Here is a 20,830-nt window from a genome sequence, read left to right as displayed (position 1 = left end):
CCAAATCTCTCGGTGGTAGAATCCGGCGGGGCTGAGCCCGCGCATGCGCGTAGCGGCCGGGCGACACCCGCGCTCTCTCTAGCCGCAGTTGACTGGGCCTCTGGTGGGTACCAGGCGGGAGGTCGGGGGTTTGCTTGGAACCCCCGACTTTAGGGCACGTCAGGTACGTCTCTCAGCCCGGCATCGCCCGAGGGTCCGAGAAAGGGTGGGACACCGGCGTTCCCCAGGGGACCTAGGGCCTCCCGACAGCTGGAGCGACCGGAGGACGCGGAGCAGGGGGCGGGGGCCGGGTTCTCCGCAGGCGGTGCACCGCATCTATCGTAGTGTGTTTCCTCCTTTGTAAATTGTGGTAGTAATTCCCCTCGTAGGTCGGCGATGAAGGTAATTAACGAGAGCGCGCGAATGAACGCTCTCTGCGGTTAACAGCCCTGCGAGGTGGCCATGTACCTGCGTGGCACGTTCTTGCTTGGCTCTGAAGTCTTTGAGATTCTGATGAAAGCTAGAGACTTCTTTCTCACTTTCTTGTTAGATTAAAAGAAGATACTGTATTTTATGGCCCATTGCAAACGGTAAAGCATTGCATAGTGAAGAAGTGATTACGATCATCAGCACAGAGGCGTAGACCTTATTTGAAGCCCAGTTCCACCGCCTTCCCACGGCGTGACTGGAGGCACATTACTTAACTTCTCTAAGCCTCAGTTTTCTGATCTGTAGATGGGAAAAAACTACTTGATCTTCTTCCATCAGGCCGGAATACTGGAGTGGGTAGCCTATCCCTTCTCCAGTGGATCTTACCAACCCAGGAATCCAACCAGGGTCTCCTGCTTTGCAGGCAGATTCTTTACCAACTGAGCTAGCAGGGAAGCCCTGACTGTAAATAAAGAAGCCTGGGGCTCAGAGAAGTAAGTGCAGGAGCCCAGTGGGGGTGAACAGAAGAGCGACGGATGGAACCCAGATGCTCTCCATTTGCTTCCTTTGTGCTGAGCCCTCTCCAGGGAATTTCACTGGAAAGAGGGCTGCCTGGGGCCAGGGGTAGAGCTGGTACCTCTTGGTCCACACTCATGTTCCAGAATCTCAGGGTCTCAGCCGGAGTTGTTTGTGGTTGAGTGGATCTGACTTAAAAGTTAGTCCAGACCCTTCCTTTTCCTTGTCTGTAATATATTGATGATGGGCATTGGTTTAAGTGTTACGAGAATTAGTGAGGTCATGGGTGAAGTGCCCTTGTGAACACATTATTTACCAGAGAGGTTTTGCTTCCTGAATGTTATTGACCGGAGATGTATTCACTTCCATAACAAATCGCCGGCCATAGGCATTAGATTCTGCAAAAGTCCACCCAGTCAGCAATAAGTTAAAACCTGGAAGACTAAAGTAGCTTGGCCAAGGTTTAGCCGGCAACTGAGAGGTAGAACTGGGCCTAGAACTTGGCCTGTTGTGTCCAGGTACTATGCTCAATCTTAGTGTTCTTAGCACCACCGTGGGCTTAGCACGAACAACTTGGCTTATTTTTCCTTCTTCAGATGTCTCCAGGTGCTGGGAGGGGCAGGGACTGCTTCTTATCTGTTTTTTTTGTACATTAGTTTGGTTTGTTTTCATAAGTTACATGTGAATATTATCATTGTAATAATTCATTAAATCCACAAACATATTTCTTTACTGTAACTTTATATTGTAACATGAAATTGCCACTATTTGGCCATTTTGGGTGTTTTTTTAACCTTTAGAATGGCAAATTCAGGGATTAGGGTGGCAGAACAGGGGTTAGGATTCCATGCTCTCACTGCCAGGGGCCCAGGTTCTATCCCTGGTGGGAAAGTAAGATCCCGACACAGCTAAAAAAATTAAAATTAAAAAAAATCTGTTTAAAAAATGGCAAATTCAGTTAAGTCAGCCATCCTACTTCCTTTCCCAGATTTAACCGCTGTGTGCAGTTTGGTGTTTATCCTTCCAAATCTTTTTTATTTAGAGACCTATATTTTGCTTTTTTTTTTTTCCTTTTGTCTTCTCATGTGGGATTATAATATATACATTGTTCTGTTGCTTGCTTGTTTTTTTTTTTTGGTCATGCCATTGGCATAGGGAATCTTTGTTCCCCGATCAGAGATCAAACTCATGCCTTCTGAATTGGAAGTGTGTAGTCTTAACCACCAGACCACCAGGGAAGTCCCTATCACTTGCTTTCTTAACGATAGAGTGTGTTGGATTTCTTTTCAAGTAAGTACACGTATGACTGTCTCTTTGTTTTTACTTACTATCTAGTGTTCCCTTATGGACTTCCCCAGTATTATTTGGCTATACCAACCATTCGTAGACCTTTTGCATTATTTCTTATTTTTGACTGCTACCAACAACAGAGAATATTTGTGTGAACATGTCCAATTCTTTCTGGAGGATAAATTTTTACAAGTAGATTCGCTGGCCGAAAACTATGCACCTGAAAAACTTTCCTAGGTTTTCCCTAATGGAAAAAATGATAGCATCTTATGTTTCCACCAAGAGTATCTTTGTCTCCATACCTTCACCAACATGGTATTATTAATCTCTTAAATGTTGCCAACATGATGGATGAAAATGCTTCTTTTTATGATGTACCCCACCAGTTATTAATACAAGGATAATTTGGTATACATGTTTAGCCAACTGACCATGGCTATGAACCTTGGGAAAACTGGATAACTTCTTCGAGCCCTAGTTTTCTAATTTCTAATATGGACAGGAAAATTACCTTATGGGATTCCTGCAAGGGATAAAAGAAATATATGAACTGTCCCCAGCATTGGGTCCAACTTCTCATGGATACTCAAGAAGTGATATTAGTTAGTTTTTATTATGACCTTTTCTTTTTTGGGTTAAAATCGTTCTCCCTGGATATTCCTATTTCATTCCTGTTCTGCCCTCTGTGGACATAAGAGTAATTGTCCTCCCTCTTCCATGCTTTTTCTTTTCTCCTGCAGAAACAATGCCAGGGCCTTCCACGGTGTTTGGATGACATAGTAGCACAGCTTCAAAGACCTTCAGCATCTCGGTCCCCACTGCTATCCCACTCACCATCAAGATGGAAGCATTCTGGTTTGTCCAAGTCCTAAAGTGTGGTGCCCCAGCCCAAATGCCATCTCTCGGGCTGTGGGTCTACCACTGGTTTTTGGAGGACTGTTGCTTTACAATGTTGTGTTGGTTTCTGCACAACACTGTGAATCAGCCATAAGTATGCATATGTTCCCCTCTCTCTGGAACCTCCCTCCCACCCCCACCCCATCTCAGCCCTCTAGGTTGTCACAGAACGCTGGGTTGAGCTGTGTTATATAGCAGCTTCCCACTAGTTATCTTTTTTATGTATGGTAATGCATGTGTTTCATGCCACTCTCTCAATTTGTCTCATCTCCTTCCTCCACTGTGTCCACAACTCTGTTTTCTATCTCTGTGTTTTTAATCACAAACACACACCAGTAAAACTCATGAGCACACACCTGTAAATGTCTTATGTATTTTATTTGTAAGTCATATGTACCTATACTTCTATACATATATGTATATCTATATTGTAAAGCTTCTAAAGAAGCTTCTAAACTTTTGTCATTAATTTTACTGATATTAATTTCTACATCACTGAAAACAGTACAAAGTTTTTTCTTTGTGTTCTTATTGAATATATGTCTTGCTAATTGTGATGAAAACCTACTATTAGTTATTTTTTAATAATAGCTGACATAAAGCCTTGTTTCAAGTAGTCTGGAGAAGTACCCTCTCTTTTTGGCCAATTTCTTGCTAGATATGATAAACTCATTACTGTTTTTATCTCATAATGTGGTGAAGGAAGAGTTTATCCCTGGGAGGAGGAAAGGTGAGAGTTCTGCTGCTTTCTTTTTGCTCATTTGTGCCTTCATTATTGTTCTCGTCATTCTACGGTTTCTTAGAGGGAATCTTGTTAAGCTATCTGTGTATCATACATTAAAATTGGGCTTCTTTGGTAGCCCATATGGTAAAGAGTCTGCCTGCAATGCAGGAGACCAGGGTTCGATCCCTGGGTTGGGAAGATCCCCTGGAGAACAGACTGGCAACCCACTCCAGTATTCTTGCCTGGAGAATTCCATGGACAGAGGAGCCTGGTGGGCTATAGTCTAGGGGGCTGCAAAGAGTCGGACACCACTGAGTAAATCACACGCACGCAATACAGGGAAAGAAATGAACCGTGGCCCTGCATCTCACCACATACAAAAGTTAATTGCAGATGAGTGGCTGTCCTAAATGTGAAAGCTGAAAGAAGAAAACTTCCAAAAGTTAATGTGGGAAAATATCATGACCTTAGGGTAGGCAAAAATTTCTGAAATAAAAACCACTAATCCTTAAAAAAATTTAATAAGTCAGATCCCATTAAAATTGAGAACTTCTTTAATCAGAAAGAAACCAATAAGCAAGCAAAAAGACAAGTTCCCAGAAAAAGGCTTTTATTTATTTAAAATAGAGTGTGTGTAAAAGCTGTTGCCCCAGTTGTGAGTCTTAGCAGTGTCCAGGAGTAAGGATCTCATGCCTTTTGTTGTTCAGTCACTCAGTCGTGTCCAACTCTTTGCTACCCTACAAACTATATAGCATACCAGGCTTCCCTGTCCTTCACTGTCTCCCAGAGTGTGCTCAAACTCATGTCCATTGAGTTGATGATGCCATCCAACCATCTCATCCTCTGACACCCCCTTCTCTTCCTGCCCTCAATCTTTCCCAGCATCAGGGTCTTTTTCCAATGAGTCGGCTCTTTGCATCAGGTGGCCAAAGTATTGGAGCTTCATCGTCAGTCCTCCCAATGAATATTTAGGGTTGATATCCTTACTGTCCAAAGGACTCTCTTGAGAGTCCTTCTAGTGCCTTGGTCTAGTCTATAAATCTAGTGATACCAGTTTTTAACAAAACGTAAGACCAGCCAGTTAGGCACTTGCCTGTGGTTGACATAGACTAGTCACACAGACCTGTGTTCAAATATCAGCTCCCACTTAGGCCCTTAGTCTTTCTAAACCTCATCTGTCAGATGTGTACACTCAGAGGAGCTGAACCAAGGGCGGTTGTGAGGACTGAGATGTTGCCAAGGTTTGGGCGTGCTGCCTAGCACATCATGAGCACTCAGCACAGGGGAGCTGTCACCAGGATAGTTAATGGTCACGACAGAATGTGTGTTTTATGTGATTGCAGGACAGGGGCACAAGGGCACAATCCAACTCTTTGTACCCCTTGACTTTTTCTGACCCTGGGAGAAGGGAGCATTGACCTTTCCTTCATCAGGCTGAAGATGCCTCTCTTTGGAAGTACGTTTAGTCCGAAGAAGACGCCCCCTCGGAAGTCGGCCTCTCTCTCCAACCTGCATAATGTGAGTATCAGCAGTGGTGTGCAGTGTGAACAGAGCCTCGAGCCTGGCCTCTTATGGGAAGTGTGGTCCTCCAGAGGCATCCTCGTGGGAGGGTATCCTTTTAATTCATATGATTGCTATTGCTGAAAACATGTCTTAGCTCCTATTTGGAAATTCTTATCAGAGCTGTTCAAGAACCATAAAAGACAGTCGTTCTCATTATGATTTTGGGGACCAAAAGATCTTATCCAGTTTGACTTCAGTTGATTCCCAAGACTTGGCCAGGAATCAGTTTTTTAGTCATGTCTGAGAACAAATTCATTCTCAAAGGATGATGTTTTGCCAACATTAAAAAACATTCAAACGGATTTGCCACAGCTCCAAAGGCAGTTTCCAAGCTCCTCCAGGGTAGAGGGTTTGCATTCATTTCTGTGTATCCAGTACCAGCCCTGGCCCATGGTGGGCACTCAGTGAGCTGTAGAAACATCGAAAAACACATTAAAGAACAGCTGCTACCACTAATTGGGACTTAGCATTTTATGCCTTTTCCAGGACATATGTAGCTCCATAGGAAGCAAGTGATGGCTCAGGCTTACATTTAAAAAGATTTTTCACTTGACAAAAAATTTACAGTGAGACTTCTTAAACTGCCAAGTGCTCTATAGATATGAAATAATTCAGTTTGCAAATTTCATATATAGATTTTCTAGAAAACACTTGTTATATACAGCAGTACTTTTCTTTTATAGTTTAAAAGTTTTTTGGTACCTTATTTAATTTTCTGACTTTATTTGAAAAAAATATTATTAAATGTGCCGAGTTATGATTAGAGAAAAAGAAATGAGATGAGTTGTTGGGGGGGTCACATAGTCGGGGATTCCCATGTGGCACAAGGGTAAAGAACCTGCCTGCCAATTCAGGAGACCCAGGTTCTATCCCTGGGTCAGGAAGATCCTCTGGAGGAGGAAATGGCAACCCACTCCAGTATTTGCCAGAAAAATCCATGGACAGAGGAGCCTGGCAGGCTACAGTTGGTGGGGTCGCAGAGTCTGATGCAGCTGAGTGCATGCAGGGGGTCTCACAGCTAGCAGAAGAGGTGCTGGACCACAAGCCTGTGTACTCTGGCTGCCTGATGCCAGCATGAATGTCTCACCCACAGTTGGACCGGTCAACGCGGGAGGTGGAACTGGGCCTTGACTACGGAACCCCCACCATGAACCTGGCCGGGCAGAGCCTGAAGTTTGAAAATGGCCAGTGGATAGCAGGTGGGCTGCATTTCCTGCCGTTTTGCCCCAGCAAGATGGTGGAGAGCAGCCATCACTTGGTGACCGCTGGTTGTGCCCCTTCTGCCAGAGACGGGGATTAGTGGAGGTGTGGACCGGAGGGAGGCTCAGCGCCTGCGGAGACGGAACCAGCAGCTAGAAGAAGAGAACAACCTCTTGCGGCTGAAGGTGGACATCCTGCTGGACATGGTGAGGAGGGCAGCCAGGGGGCGATGCCTTGGCTTTCCCTGGGCAGCTTCACCACGAGTCATTTCGGCCGGCCCACACTCTCGAGTGCCAGCTTGCCCAGGCACAGTGCTCTGAATCCAAAGATACGAGACCAAGGTAGACACAGTCCCCACCCTCCAGGGCTCAGTCTAACTGAGAGAAGGACAGTAAACATGGTGACAGTCCTCAGGGTAAGGACAGAGATTGGAGTCTTGTCCAGGCCTGGCATCCGCAAAGGGGAGAGAGAGTGTCATCTGTCCAGTCAGGAGCCCATCAGGGGAAGGGATATGTAAGGAAAGATAAAGGGAGGCATGGCGGCCGGAAGGCATTCAGGAGTGAAGGACAGTCTGCTCCTGGCTAGGCAGGGACCCGCACCAAGCAGCCATTAGCCAGAGCCTGGCGAAGACCTGCAGAGAGCCACACTGCCCGTTGGCATCGGTTTCTTGTGGCTTTTAAAACAGCCTGTTGAACATAGAGGTGTATGTGAAGGTTCACCGAGAGGCAGGAGAGCACCCTGTCGTAGTTAAGAGCATGTGTCTGTAGCTAAACTGCCTGGGTCCCTGACCCAGCTTTGCCCCTGGCTCTGTGACTTCAGACAAGTTACTTAACTACTCTGTGTGAAGAAGCTTAGTGTCTTCAGCAGTAAAATGGGCCAGAAAAGAGGATCCATCTCATTACTGAGTTAATACAAGTAAAGCTCTGGGAATAGCATCTGGCTCGGGAAGTACAGCTCTTCTTTTCACAGTCAGCTGACCTCTGGAGTCTGTGTCTCTCCATCCCTGTCTGCAGCGTCTTCCACCCTCTCCTCCAGAGACAATTGAGGGATCCTGATGAGGGGAGTGGCATTCTTTTTCAGCCATTTTTATGTGAGCCATGACTCAGAGGCAACTTAGTCCTTTAGCCTTGAAATCACCAATATCTGTGCTTTGCATCCCCTGAAACCTGGTGTCCTTAACACAGTGAGTGCCACACAATCCTAGGTGATCAAAAGTGGTGAGAGAATGGATGGTGAATGTTCTGCAAGCACTTGAGGCCCTGGGTCATCAGGAGGTTACTCTCTGCCCAGTTACAAAGGGGTTCCCATCATGGAGGCGCCGGCAACGTTAGAGAAACGCCAGGGGGCCTCTACCAGCGCACAGGGCTGACCTTGCCAACCTGAGTCATGGCCGTGAAACGTCCCTGTCGCTTAATGGTTTGCTGTTCTTCTTCCAGCTCTCAGAGACCACTGCTGAATCCCACTTAATGGAGAAAGAGCTGGATGAACTGAAAAGCGTCAGCAGGCGGAGAAAATGAAGACCCCCAAAGACATCTGTCCAGAGAACAGGGGGAAACCCATTCATCAGAAGAGGGGAATGTGGTTGAGGGTATTTTTAGCCAAACGGAGGGATCAAGTCCCAGGAGAGAGCATCATATAATGGGGTCAGAAGGCACCGGCCCCCTTGGGTTGGGGGTAGGAAGGTGACCGCAGTGGATTCCAGGCCAGTCCTGTGCTTCACGGCAGGGGAGACCTCCCCGGGGAGGCCTGGGAGTGACGGAAGCCTTTGGGTTTTCTCCAGTCACTTAACACCCAGAATGCCCATGGCCCAGGCTCACCCTCCTGGGACGGAGGTCATCCCATTATCCCCTCACATCGGTGTTTGAGGTGTGGTGCCCTCTCGTTAGGAGGGTCTCAGATGAGAGGCTGTCCTGGTTCTCTTCCTTCCAGCCCATCCTCTAGCTCCTTTAAAGAACACTCATTTCCCCCAGATCCACAACCTCCTCTGGCTTCAGCATCTCGGCAGCCAGCAGCCAGCCTTCCATGGCAACACTATATTTTTGTGCTACTTTCCTCTTTACCCTACTTTTTAAAATTAAATGATGTTATCTAATCTCTGTGGCCAAAGTGACTGAAAAAAAGAAGCCTTAGTTCCCGAGGAAGTGAGTTATGGAGGCTGGGTTCTAATCCTGGGATGCGCCATCCGCTAGGTGTGGGGGGGATGTCCCCATCACAAGAGAAGCATTCCAGCTTCCTGGGCCTCAGCAGAGGCTGAGCTGGAGCAAAAACGGTCACTCTGCCCAGATCCCCTGCCTTCTTCTTTCCGGGTGTTGGGACTCGTCTGGACCTGGCAGAGACTGAGTGGTTGGGATAGAGGGCTGGCTTCCCCAAGTGGGAGTTTGTACCCTTAGAGGGAGCTGGGCTTCTCTGGCTGGTGGAGGGAGCCAGCCAAAGTCAACAAGAGGGAGTCCTGCTTCCAAAGTCCAGGGGGAAGGCCCTGGGGGCAGGACATGGAGCTCCAGGCTTTAGACTGGCGATGGCTACTGACGTCAGCTGTCTCTGGACGCCTGTTACCCACCTGGACAGGGCTTTGGATCTTGCTTAGACTCTCTTTTGCTCCTCAGCTCAGCCCTGCAGAGCAGGGCATATCAGTCTGCATGCTTGTTGGCAGATAAGGAACCAAACTCCAGAGGTTTCAAAAGCTGGTCTGGGATCAGAGCGGAAATGTGGGAGCTTGTGATCCACAGCCCACAGTGAAAGAGGGGAGCTGGTGAGGGGCTTCCTCATGTAGTCCATCCTCAGGGCCAGCTCCCTGTGGGGTAGATAGAGAAGCCCCAGCTCATAATCTTCCTTCCTGGTGCAGGAGAGACTAACTTAGAAGACACTGAGAAAGGATACTGAATGAGACTGCAAGTTTTCACGTGCAAATAATAGGAGCAATGGAGAGTTTGCCTATTCCTCAACCAGTGTCTTTAGCAACCATTTACTGTGCACCCTGGATGCTAGACATCTGTAGACAGTGGGTCAATGGTCTTATGATGGTTCAGCTTACAATGTTTTGACTTTCAGTTCAGTTCAGTTCAGTCGCTCAGTCATGTCCGACTCTTTGCGACCCCATGAATCACAGCATGCCAGGTCTCCCTGTCCATCACCAACTCCCGGAGTTCACTCAGACTCACGTCCATCAAGTCAATGATGCCATCCAGCCATCTCATCCTCTGTCATCCCCTTCTCCTCCTGCCACCAATCCCTCCCAGCATCAGAGTCTTTTCCAATGAGTCAACTCTTTGCATGAGGTGGCCAAAATGCTGGAGTTTCAGCTTTAGCATCATTCCTTTCAATGAACACCCAGGACTGATCTCCTTTAGAATGGACTGGTTGGATCTCCTTGCAGTCCAAGGGACTCTCTTCTTAGAATGGCGCAAAAGTGATACACATTTAGTATAAACTGTATTTTGACTTATTTTTCCAGGCTAGCAAAATGCTAGCAAAATGGATATTTATTGGAAGAACTGAAGCTGAAGCTCCAATACTTTGGCTACCTAATGTGAAGAGCCAACTGAATGGAAAAGACCCTGCTGCCAGGAAAGACTGAAAGTGAAAGGATAAAGAGGTGGCAGAGGATGAGAAGGCTGAGATAGGTTTATTGGGACATAAACCAAAGAAGGGCTATGTTTCTAATTCTTATGAAAAATTCTCATGTTTGTTATCATCATCCCCTGCTTTTAGATGAAGAAACAAGCTCAGCAAGATGACCCAGCTAGAAGGGAAGGATCCAGGTCTGAGAGCTTTGGAATCAGGAGGGGCGTGTATCATGGTCCCAGTGATGTGGGTCCTGGTTCCCTCTGCACCACCATGGGCACCTGAGGGGGATTCAGCCGTGTGGAACAGCTCTGCAGTGAGGAAGCGCTTGTATTTAGGGTGAGGGGGGAAGCAAACCATTGGTGAGTTTCACTAGAGGAACGCCAATTGACTTTTATTTAACAAAAAAAAAAATCTCTCTGGCTTCCCTGTGTGTGAGAACAGATGGAAGAGGGCAAGGCTGGGGCCAGAGAGGTGGCAGTTTAGGAGAAGTGGTCAGATTCTAGGCTGGGACTGAAGCTGGAGCCACCAGTGTTTGCTGATGGATGTGTTGTGTGAGCTGAGTCTAAGGATAAGTCAAGAAGATGAGGATTTAGCTCTTAGCCCCTACCTTTCTCCATCTCCATTTTCCTAGTATTGTAATGTCACACTTTGATTAAGCAGTATTCATTGTTCACATGATACCTACCTTAATACTGTTATAGATGAGATTTAGACTGTACTGTTTATTATCTTTGGGCACAAAGGATAAGTCAAGGATAATGAAAATCTGTAAGAAATGGGAAAAACAATCAGCCGTATCTCACTACGATAAAGCTTTTTGGTTCCCCCCCGCCACGCACACACACACACACACACACACACACACACACACACTGAAATGCTATGTGGTTTGGGAATTCCCTGGTAGTTCCATGGTTAGGACTCTGCATTCACTGCTGAGGGCCTGGGTTCAATTCCTGGTCAAGGAACTAAGATCTTCAAGCCATGCAGTGTGGCCAAAAAAAAAAAAAAAAAAATGCTGTATACCTTCAAGATCTTACCTTTTTGTCAGATACATCTATCAGATGCTGGCTAAAGTGCTTCCTCCTCCAAGCTTTATTGACCAAATCTACTACTTTGGGGGCACCCAAGTAAGTAGTGCTGTCTACTTAGTGTTTGCCATCATTTGTAATTGCTGCAACCGTCTCGTAAATTTCTGAGCTGAGTGTCATTAGGGAAGAACTGTTACTGAAGAGCTGAGATAGAAAGTTCTGTGGGTATGAGGGAGGGAGAGCAAAAAACCAGAGAAGGGGTTTCCCTGGTGGTCCAGTGGTTAAGAATCCACTTGCCAATGCAGGGGACACAGGTTTGATCCCTGCTCTGGGAGGATCCCCCGTGTCTCATGGCAACTAAGCCAGCCCTCTAGAGCCTGTGGTCCACACAAGAGAAGCTACCACAACGGGAAGCCCATGCACCTCAACAGAGAGTAGCTCACTCTCACTGCTGCTAGACAAAGCCTCGAAGCAGCAATGAAGACCCAGCACAGCCAAAAATAAAGAAATGGTAAAAAAAAAAAAAAAAATTACAGCTTGAGGCCTAATAACGGGATCCATATACATAATTGTACACATATGGGCTGATGTGTATGGTTTCTTGGGAGAGGGTAGTTAGAACTTTTGTAAAATTCTCAAAGGGATCTATGTCCCACACTGAACCAAACCAAATTAGGAACTACTGTATTGCCAGTTTCACATTCTGATACGAGAAAAACAGAAAAGGTGGAAACTATAGAGTTGAGGGATAGGGGATAAGAGGAGCTGGGGGCACGGTCCTAGAACACTTCAGCTCCATCCAGATGGCAGAGTCACCCTTGTACCCAGCGTGGGACATCACCCCTCGCTTGATGGCACCCGCAGCTTGTCCCTCCACAGAGGCTCTGGGCTGCCATCGGTCTTCTCGTGTGTCTCCTCTGCTGCCATGGAGCCATTGCTCCTTAAGACAATCAATGACGCTTTCCCTCCTTCCTCCCCAGCAACTCCTCCTTGAATTCACTGTTGGGTTGGGGAAAGAAGATGCCCTTCCCTACCCCTGACACTTTTAGGGGGATTTTTGGAGGATAGTTCTGATTTTTTTTTGTTATTCTGATATTTTGGCTTTTAATTAAAAAGTTTTTATGTGGCAAAACACATAACATAAAAATTACCATCTTAGCTATTTTAAAGCACAGTTAAATCATATTAATACATTCACTGTATTGTACAACCATCACCATCATCAGGAACTGAACCTGCGCCCCGCACCGCCCCCCCCCGCCCCCCAGTGGAAGCACAGTCTTAACCACTGGACCACCTGGGAAGTCCCCTATTATCGGGTTTTGTGGGGTTTTGTTTTTTTGTTTTTAGATTTTATTTTTATATATTTATTTATTTTGGCTGCATTGGGTCTTCATTGTGGTACACCAACTCAGTAGTTGCAGTATGTGAGATCTTAGTTCTCTGACCAGGGATCAAACCTTGGCTTCCTGTACTGGGAGCACAGAGTTGTAGCCACTGGACCACTAGGGAAGTCCCGTAAGGCCCATATTATGGACAGTTTACACAATCCAGATCAATGGGTCATCATTGCATTTTATGAGATTAAGAAGGAAGATTATCTAGACTTCCCTGGGGGTCCAGTGGTTTAAGTCTTTGCTCTTCCACTGCAGAGGGCACAGGTTCGATCCCTGGTCTGGGAACTAAGATCCCACGTGGCTCAAGGCCAAAAATAAAACAATAGAAACTTTTTTAAAAAAGGAAGCCTACCTCCTAAAGAGTTGTGACCCTTGATGAGATTAAGAAGGAATATCTAGGAAGTCCCCAGGCAGTCTATCTATCTCCCAAGGAGGTCTCCCAAACCAGTCAGCCCTAAAGGAAATCAACCCTGAACATTCATTGCAAGGGTTGATGCTGGAGCTAAAGCTCCAATATGTGGCCACCTGACTCGAAGAGCCAACTCTTTGGAAAAGACCCCGATGCTGGGAAAGATTGAGGGCAGGAGAAGAAGGGGACAACAGAGGATGAGATGGTTGGATGGCATCACCGACTCAATCAACATGAATTTGAGCAAACTCTAGGAGAGTGGAGGACAGAGAAGCCTAGTGTGCTGCAGACCATGGGGTCGGACATGCAGAGTCAGACAGGACTTAGCAACTAAGCAGCAGCAACAAGGAAGTCTAGTTAAAACAGAGTCACAATACATGCTAAAGGGGAGGGAGGAGGCCCCAAAGGCAAAGGAGGATTTTATGTTTAAATTTTTCTTATCTTTCTATAGTATGAATTTTATTTCATCAGAGTCAATGATATCTGTAGATTCCACACAAAATGGCCTTCTCAACCCTTCAAGAGTATTGGTCTTCTAGCATTTTTTTGAAAGAACCTGTAGAAGAAATCAGATGCCATTGCTAAGTTGCTTCAGTTGTGTCCAACTCTGTGCAACCCTATGGACTGTATTCTGCCAGTTTCCTCTGTCCATGGGATTCTCCAGGCAAGAATACTGGAGTGGGTTGCTATGCCCTCCTCCAGGGGATCTTCCTGACCCAGAACCTCAGTTTCATGCATTACAGGTGGATTCTTTACCACTGAGCCACTGGGGAAACACCGGGTTCAGCTGCACATTGCTTAAGCCAATACTCAGAGACAAGTCTTGGTTGGAAAGGAAAGGTGGCTTTATTCAAGAGGCCAACAACTTGGGGAGAAGCAGGCTCATGTCCAAAGCCAACTCTGAAATTCTGCTGACCATAACAGTTTTTAAAGGGAGAGTCATTTGGGGAGGGGATCAGTCTTCCTTATCTTCCATCATGTGCAGACTTTCTCCTGATTGGTTGGTGGTGAGGTAACGGGGTGATTCTCCAGGAATCTTGTGTTCAGCCTGAGGTTACAATCCTCCTCCTGCATGGGGACCTGAATTCCTGCATAATTCAAAGGCTAGGTATATCTCTTGAGTCCCCATCCCTCCATGCCCTAATATGAAAGAAGGATTGGGACTGTCCAGTCCTGAGAGTCTATGGTTCCACAGTCAGTTGGCTAAAGAGGTATATTAAATTACCCTTATGTTAATAACTTTTTGGGCACGTTATAAAAAGAAGAATTTTCATCCATTGTATAGACAAAAAATTAAAATTTGGAGAATTTGGAGAAAAAGATACTTCCATTTATTATTATGAAAGTATGCTGCTGCTGCTGCTAAGTTGCTTCAGTCAAGTCCGACTCTGTGGGACCCCATAGACGGCAGCCCACCAGGCTCCCCTGTCCCTGGGATTCTCCAGGCAAGAACACTGGAATGGGCTGCCATTTCCTTCTCCAGTGCATGAAAGTGAAAAGTGAAAGTGAAGTCGCTCAGTCCCGTCTGACTCTTCTCGACCCCATGGACTGCAGCCTACCAGGCTCTTCCGTCCATGGGATTTTCCAGACTAGATGCTGGAGTGGGTTGCCATTGCCTTCTCCGTGTGAAAGTATATGATACTGTAATTCTGAGAGCAATTACCTGATACCTAGCAAAATTTTAAATGTTCACACTTTTTGGCTGGATGCCATGATCTTAATTTTTTGTTTTTTCCAGTAGTCATGTGCAGATGTGAGAGCTGGATGATAAAAAAGGCTGAGCGCTGAAAAATTGATGCTTTTGAACTGTGGTGCTGGAGAAGACTCTTGAGAGTCCGTTGGACTGCAAGGAGATCCAACCAGTCCATCCTAAAAGAAATCAACCCTGGATATTCATTGGAAGGACTGAAGCTAAAGCTCCAATACTTTGGCCACCTGATGTGAAGAACTGACTCACTGGAAAAGACCCTAATGCTGGGAAAGACTCAAGGCGGGGAGAGAAGGGGACGACAGATGATGAGATGAGACTATCACCGACTGGATGGACATGAGTTTGAGCAAGCTCCAGGAGTTGGTGATGGACAGGGACGCCTGGAGTGCTGCAGTCCATGGGGTTGCAAAGAGTCAGACATGATTGAGTGAACAACTTTTTGACCAGGAAACCCACTTCTAGAAATCCATCCTTCAGGAATACTTGCAGCAACCCTGTGCTGTGCCTCGATCTCATTTCTAAAATGGGGGAAATAGCACCTGTAGGTTGATCTGAGGATTAAATGAGCACCCCCAAACACCCACCTTCGCACACAAATGATGTCTGATACTTGAGTGTTAACTCACCTTTATGTTAATACATTGAGATTGTTAACTTCACGTTTTCCCAGAAGACCAATAAATCTCCAGCTCTCTAATTTACTCCCACCAAATACAGCCCTCAGGGAAAGGAAACTGGATTCAGTTCAGTTCAGTCGCTCAGTCGTGTCCGACTCTTTGCAACCCCATGAATCACAGCACGCCAGGGCTCCCTGTCCATCACCAACTCCCGGAGTTCACTCAGACTCACGTCCATCGAGTCAGTGATGCCATCCAGCCATCTCATCCTCTGTCTCCCCTTCTCCTCCTACCCCCAATCCCTCCCAGCATTAGAGTCTTTTCCAATGAGTCAATTCTTCGCATGAGGTGGCCAAAGTACTGGAGTTTCAGCTTTAGCATCATTCCTTCCAAAGAACACCCAGGACTGATCTCCTTTAGAATGGACTGGTTGGATCTCCTTGTAGTCCAAGGGACTCTCAAGAGTCTTCTCCAACACCACAGTTCAAAAGCATCAATTCTTCAGTGCTCAGCCTTCTTCACAGTCCAACTCTCACATCCATACATGACCACTGGAAAAACCATAAGCCTTGACTAGATGGACCTTTGTTGGCAAAGTAATGTCTCTGCTTTTGAATATGCCATCTAGGTTGGTCATAACTTTCCTTCCAAGGAGTAAGCGTCTTTTAATTTCATGGCTGCAATCACCATCTGCAGTGATTTTGGAGCCCAGAAAAATAAAGTCCGACACTGTTTCCACTGTTTCCCCATCTATTTCCCATGAAGTGATGGGACCAGATGCCATGATCTTTGTTTTCTGAATGTTGAGATTTAAGCCAACTTTTTCACTCTCCTCTTTCACTTTCATCAAGAGGCTTTTGAGTTCCTCTTCACTTTCTGCCATAAGAGTGGTGTCATCTGCATATCTGAGGTTATTGATATTTCTCCCAGCAATCTTGATTCCAGCTTGTGCTTCTTCCAGCCCAGCATTTCTCATGATGTACTCTGCGTAGAAGTTAAATAAGCAGGGTGACAATATACAGCTTTGACGTACTCCTTTTCCTATTTGGAATCAGTCTGTTGTTCCATGTCCAGTTCTAACTGTTGCTTCCTGACCTCCATACAGGTTTCCTAAGAGGCAGGTCAGGTGGTCTGGTATTCCCATCTCTTTCAGAATTTTCCACAGTTTATTGTGATCCACACGTCAAAGGCTTTGGCATAGTCAATAAAGCAGAAATAGATGTTTTTCTGGAACTCTTTTGCTTTTTCGATCATCCAGCGGATGTTGGCAATTTGATCTCTGGTTCCTCTGCCTTTTCTAAAACCAGCTTGAACATCAGGAAGTTCACGGTTCACATATTGCTGAAGCCTGGCTTGGAGAATTTTGAGCATTACTTTACTAGCGTGTGAGATGAGTGCAATTGTGTGGCAGATTGAGCATTCTTTGGCATTGCCTTTCTTTGGGATGGGAATGAAAACTGACCTTTTCCAGTACTGTGGCCACTGCTGAGTTTTCCAAATTTGCTGGCATATTGAGTGCAGCACTTTCACAGCATCATCTTTCAGGATTTGAAAGAGCTCAACTGGAATTCCATCACCTCCACTAGCTTTGTTCGTAGTGATGCTTTCTAAGGTCCACTTGACTTCACATTCCAGGCTGTCTGGCTCTAGGTGAGTAATCACACCATTGTGATTATCTGGGTCGTGAAGATCCTTTTTGTACAGTTCTTCTGTGTATGCTTGCCACCTCTTCTTAATATCTTCTGCTTCTGTCAGGTCCATACCATTTCTGTCCTTTATGGAGCCCATCTTTGCATGAAATGTTCCCTTGGTATCTCTAATTTTCTTGAAGAGATCTCTGCTAAGTCACTTCAGTCGTGTTCGACTCTGTGCGACCCCATAGACGGCAGCCCACCAGGCTCCCCCGTCCCTGGGATTCTCCAGGAAAGAACACTGGAGTGGGTTGCCATTTCCTTCTCCAATGCATGAATGTGAAAAGTGAAAGTGCAGTCGCTCAGCCCTGGCTGACTCTTCGCGACCGCATGGACTGTAGCCTACCAGGCTCCTCCGTCCATAGGATTTTCCAGGCAAGAGTACTGGAGTGGGGTGCCATTGCCTTCTCCGTGAAATGATTTCTAGTCTTTCCCATTCTGTTGTTTTCCTCTATTTCTTTGCATTGATCGCTGAGGAAGGCTTTCTTATCTCTCCTTGCTATTCTTTGGAATTCTGCATTCAGATGCTTATATCTTTCCTTTTCTCATTTGCTTTTCGCTTCTCTTCTTTTCACAGCTATTTGTAAGGCCTCCCCAGACAGCCATTTTTCTTTCTAGTGTTGGCCTAAGTGTGATATACCAACTTGATGGACATGAGTTTGGGTAAACTCCAAGAGTTGGTGATGGACAGGGAGGCCTGGAGTGCTGCGATTCATGGGGTCGCAAAGAGTCGGACACGACTGAACGACTGAACTGAACTGAAGTGTTATCTGGGAGGCTTGTTATTAATAAAATGCAGATTCCCAGGCTCACCCTAAGTCCACTGAACAGAATTACCGCGGGCACACCCGACTCTCTGCCTTAACAAGTTTTCCAGTTGTGTCACGTTCCCGTCTGCCTTTTGAAGGCCAGTGAAGCATCACTGACTCGATGGACGTGAGTCTGAGTGAACTCCAGGAGTTGGTGATGGACAGGGAGGGCTGGCGTGCTGCGATTCATGGGGTCGCAGAGTCGGACACGACTGAGCGACTGAACTGAACTGACTGAACTGAAGTCAATCCGCCAGAGGGCGGCGCTCTTCCCCAGTCCGCCAAGCTCCGGCTCCCGGAAGAGCGGCTCTATCCACCGTCGTCGCTGCACTCGCCTCTTCTTTTTCGCTTCCGGTGCCCCCTCACAGCCATGGCTGCCGCCGCCGCCGGCCCTGGGGCGCCTCTGTCCGCAGACGAATTGCTTCCGAAAGGCGATGCCGAGAAGCCTGAGGAGGAGCTGGAGGAGGAAGACGACGAGGAGGTACTGAGCGCCCCAGGGCAGAGAGGGGCTGGGAGGTGTGGGCAGGGAGTGGGGGTGTGGGATCCGCGTGCTGCGGAATCTGGACGAAGGCGCGTCGCGGAGCCTGGAGAGGTCCCAGCGGAGGCGTCTCCTGGAGGCGGGGTAAGGCCCTGCTTGGACCGGGGTGTCCCGGCGTCGAGGGGTGGTTGCCGCAGCTTCGGCCCATATCCACGCCTCCTCTACCACAGCTGGATGAAACCCTATCGGAGAGACTGTGGGGTCTGACGGAGATGTTCCCGGAGAGGGTCCGGTCGGCGGCTGGAGCCACTTTTGATCTCTCCCTCTTCGTGGCTCAAAAAATGTACAGGTAAGGGACAAGGGCCAAGACATTGGGATGTGCCTGGCGTGACCGAGGTGCCCTGAATGAACACGGGCTTTGGAAACAGCAGACCTGGGTTGGAGGCCACCTCGATCACTGAGTGACCTTGGATTGGTGCCACTTTAACCTTTCTTGGTCTTGATTTTCTCTTCTGTAAAGTGAGGCTTCTTATCGGGTGGGGGTCATTGTGAGGATCAGATTATGTGTAATAAAAGCAGCATTGTGAGAACTCAGTTCAGACTCTTCTTATTAAATGTACAGCCCCCAGAACTGCTCCTCCTGTTTGTGGCAGGAGTATGGTGCAGGGGTTGGGTAGAACGTGTTTATCAAAAACATCAATGTGTGCAGGGTGAGAGGTTTGGTTACTAGTTCGTTCTTGGGGAAGCTGTCTTGTCTTTGTCTCGCCGTCACACTCATGCTCCCTGTGCAGGTTTTCCAGGGCAGCCTTGTGGATTGGAACCACTTCCTTCATGATCCTGGTTCTTCCGGTCGTCTTTGAAACTGAGAAGTTGCAGATGGAGCAACAGCAGCAGCTGCAGCAACGGCAGGTGAGCCCAGAGCCTGGGCTTTTTGCCAATAGTGGCGACACAAGTTTGTTTATTCCTCCAGCACCTAGGTAGGGCAGCTAATGTGCCATGCAGGATTGGGATCTTGGCTCAAGCCCTTTGGGTACCATTTTCGCAACATTGTTTTCATAGACTTTGTCTGCCCAGACAGGTATGATGAAAATGAGACCCTTGGGTCTGTACAATGCCTTACACCCCTCCTTTTCTTTTCCAGATACTTCTAGGGCCTAATACAGGGCTGTCAGGAGGAATGCCGGGGGCTCTACCTTCACTTCCTGGAAAAATCTAGATTGCTACTGCTATATTTGACCTGTCTTGGTGGGAAGAAGTTTGAAAATTCAATAGTGTTTGAACTGCTGATTATTGGATTTTTTTTTTTTTTTTAAACTTTGGCACATGGCTCTATAAACCTGGTGGCGGGAATTCTCCCCACATTGGCTCATGGAGAGACTCCTCACTTGCAGCTGTGCCCTCCACTGTCCTGACTTATTTCTTCTCTCCTCGATGCTGATACCAGAGAGCAGCAACGCAGACGGTTACTCCAGCTCTGGCCACCCACCCCCCTCACTAAATTACTCCTGGTGGAAGATTTCACTATTCTCTTGCTGGGGTGGGAACTGATGCCGTGGAGAAGGATATGCTCCTGACCGTTAATAGAATGGAGATGTTGGGGAGGGATGTGCACACAAGATAAAATACAAAATGCATTAATTACAGCTCTGCTGCAAAGCAGCCACTGTGAATTTCTGTGTATGTTGGAAAAGATGGAGGGAGGGCTGGCGGCTTCAGCCACAAGATGGGGACTGGAGGACAGAGCAGGAGCTCATTTCCTCCAATATTTCGGCTGTTAGGCTTGTGTGTATGTGTGTCTAAAAAGGAAAAGTCAGTGCTCACATTTTGTATTTAAATATTAAAAAAAAAAAGATTCCAAGAAAAAAATGTCTTCCAAGTGCTTGTGATACATACCTGGAAATTACTTGGACCATTTTAGCAGGACAAAGAAGGCTGCCCCTCATGTTTTCTCTCACCTAAGCCAGCAGCACCATTTAATACTGATTGACCCTTTAAGGCCAAAAAGGTAAAAAATTCCTCTTTGTCCAAGAACCTTTCTGAGTTGCAGCAGTCACTTTCAGGTCTGGCAACAGAAGACTGGGCTCATGTACTTGCAGTCTACGATGACGTTGTTTCAGTCACTAAGTCGTGTCTGACTCTTTGCGACCCCATGGACTGTAGCCCGCCAGGCTCCTCTACCCATGGGATTTCCCAGGCAAGAATACTGGAGTGGGTTGCCAGGATCTTCCTGACCCAGGCATTGTAACTGCATTGACAGGCGGATTCTTTACCACCGAGCCACCTGGAGAATTCTCTAGGTTCAGTAGTTAGGACTTTGCACTTCCACTGCACGGGGTACAGGTTTGATCCCTGGTCAGGAAACTAAGATTCCACATGGCCATGCAGCAAATCCCCCCCCCAAAAAATTATAAAGGACTTGTAAAGAATGACAGTATTGATTTCTAGTCTGGGAATAGGAAGGTAGCCAAGTACATCTTGGGTTTGTTCTTTTTTAAAAAATACAGTTAACCCTTGAAAAATAAAGG

General features: G+C 46.8%; 2 protein-coding genes across 8 annotated transcripts; both read left to right on the top strand.

Moving 5' to 3' along the window:
- Nucleotides 1-14: 14 nt before the first annotated feature.
- CBY1 (chibby family member 1, beta catenin antagonist) lies at nucleotides 15-8,690 on the top strand. 7 transcript variants are annotated; one of them, XM_006071318.4, is made up of 6 exons: nucleotides 15-163; nucleotides 2,955-3,069; nucleotides 5,269-5,353; nucleotides 6,492-6,597; nucleotides 6,686-6,804; nucleotides 8,035-8,690. In XM_006071318.4, the coding sequence occupies exons 2-6, from the start codon at nucleotides 3,056-3,058 to the stop codon at nucleotides 8,113-8,115; spliced, it is 405 nt and encodes a 134-aa protein (XP_006071380.1). In that variant the 5' UTR covers nucleotides 15-163; nucleotides 2,955-3,055; the 3' UTR covers nucleotides 8,116-8,690. The 7 variants fall into 7 exon arrangements, with proteins under 7 accessions (XP_006071380.1, XP_006071384.1, XP_006071386.1 ...); XM_025282853.3 differs by lacking the exon at nucleotides 15-163 and adding an exon at nucleotides 3,814-3,841; XM_006071322.4 differs by lacking the exon at nucleotides 2,955-3,069 and having other exon boundaries at nucleotides 36-103; nucleotides 5,179-5,353.
- Nucleotides 8,691-18,171: 9,481 nt separating this feature from the next.
- TOMM22 (translocase of outer mitochondrial membrane 22) lies at nucleotides 18,172-19,948 on the top strand. The gene is made up of 4 exons (XM_006071317.4): nucleotides 18,172-18,308; nucleotides 18,536-18,654; nucleotides 19,097-19,214; nucleotides 19,447-19,948. Exons 1-4 carry the CDS (start codon nucleotides 18,198-18,200, stop codon nucleotides 19,519-19,521), a joined length of 423 nt encoding a protein of 140 aa, XP_006071379.1. The 5' UTR covers nucleotides 18,172-18,197; the 3' UTR covers nucleotides 19,522-19,948.
- The last annotated feature ends 882 nt before the right edge of the window (nucleotides 19,949-20,830 follow it).

Source organism: Bubalus bubalis, chromosome 4 (assembly GCF_019923935.1).
Source record: "Bubalus bubalis isolate 160015118507 breed Murrah chromosome 4, NDDB_SH_1, whole genome shotgun sequence".
Lineage (NCBI taxonomy): Eukaryota > Metazoa > Chordata > Mammalia > Artiodactyla > Bovidae > Bubalus > Bubalus bubalis.
The sequence above is the reverse complement of the archived record's forward strand: the minus strand, read 5'-3'. Positions and strand labels throughout refer to the sequence as shown.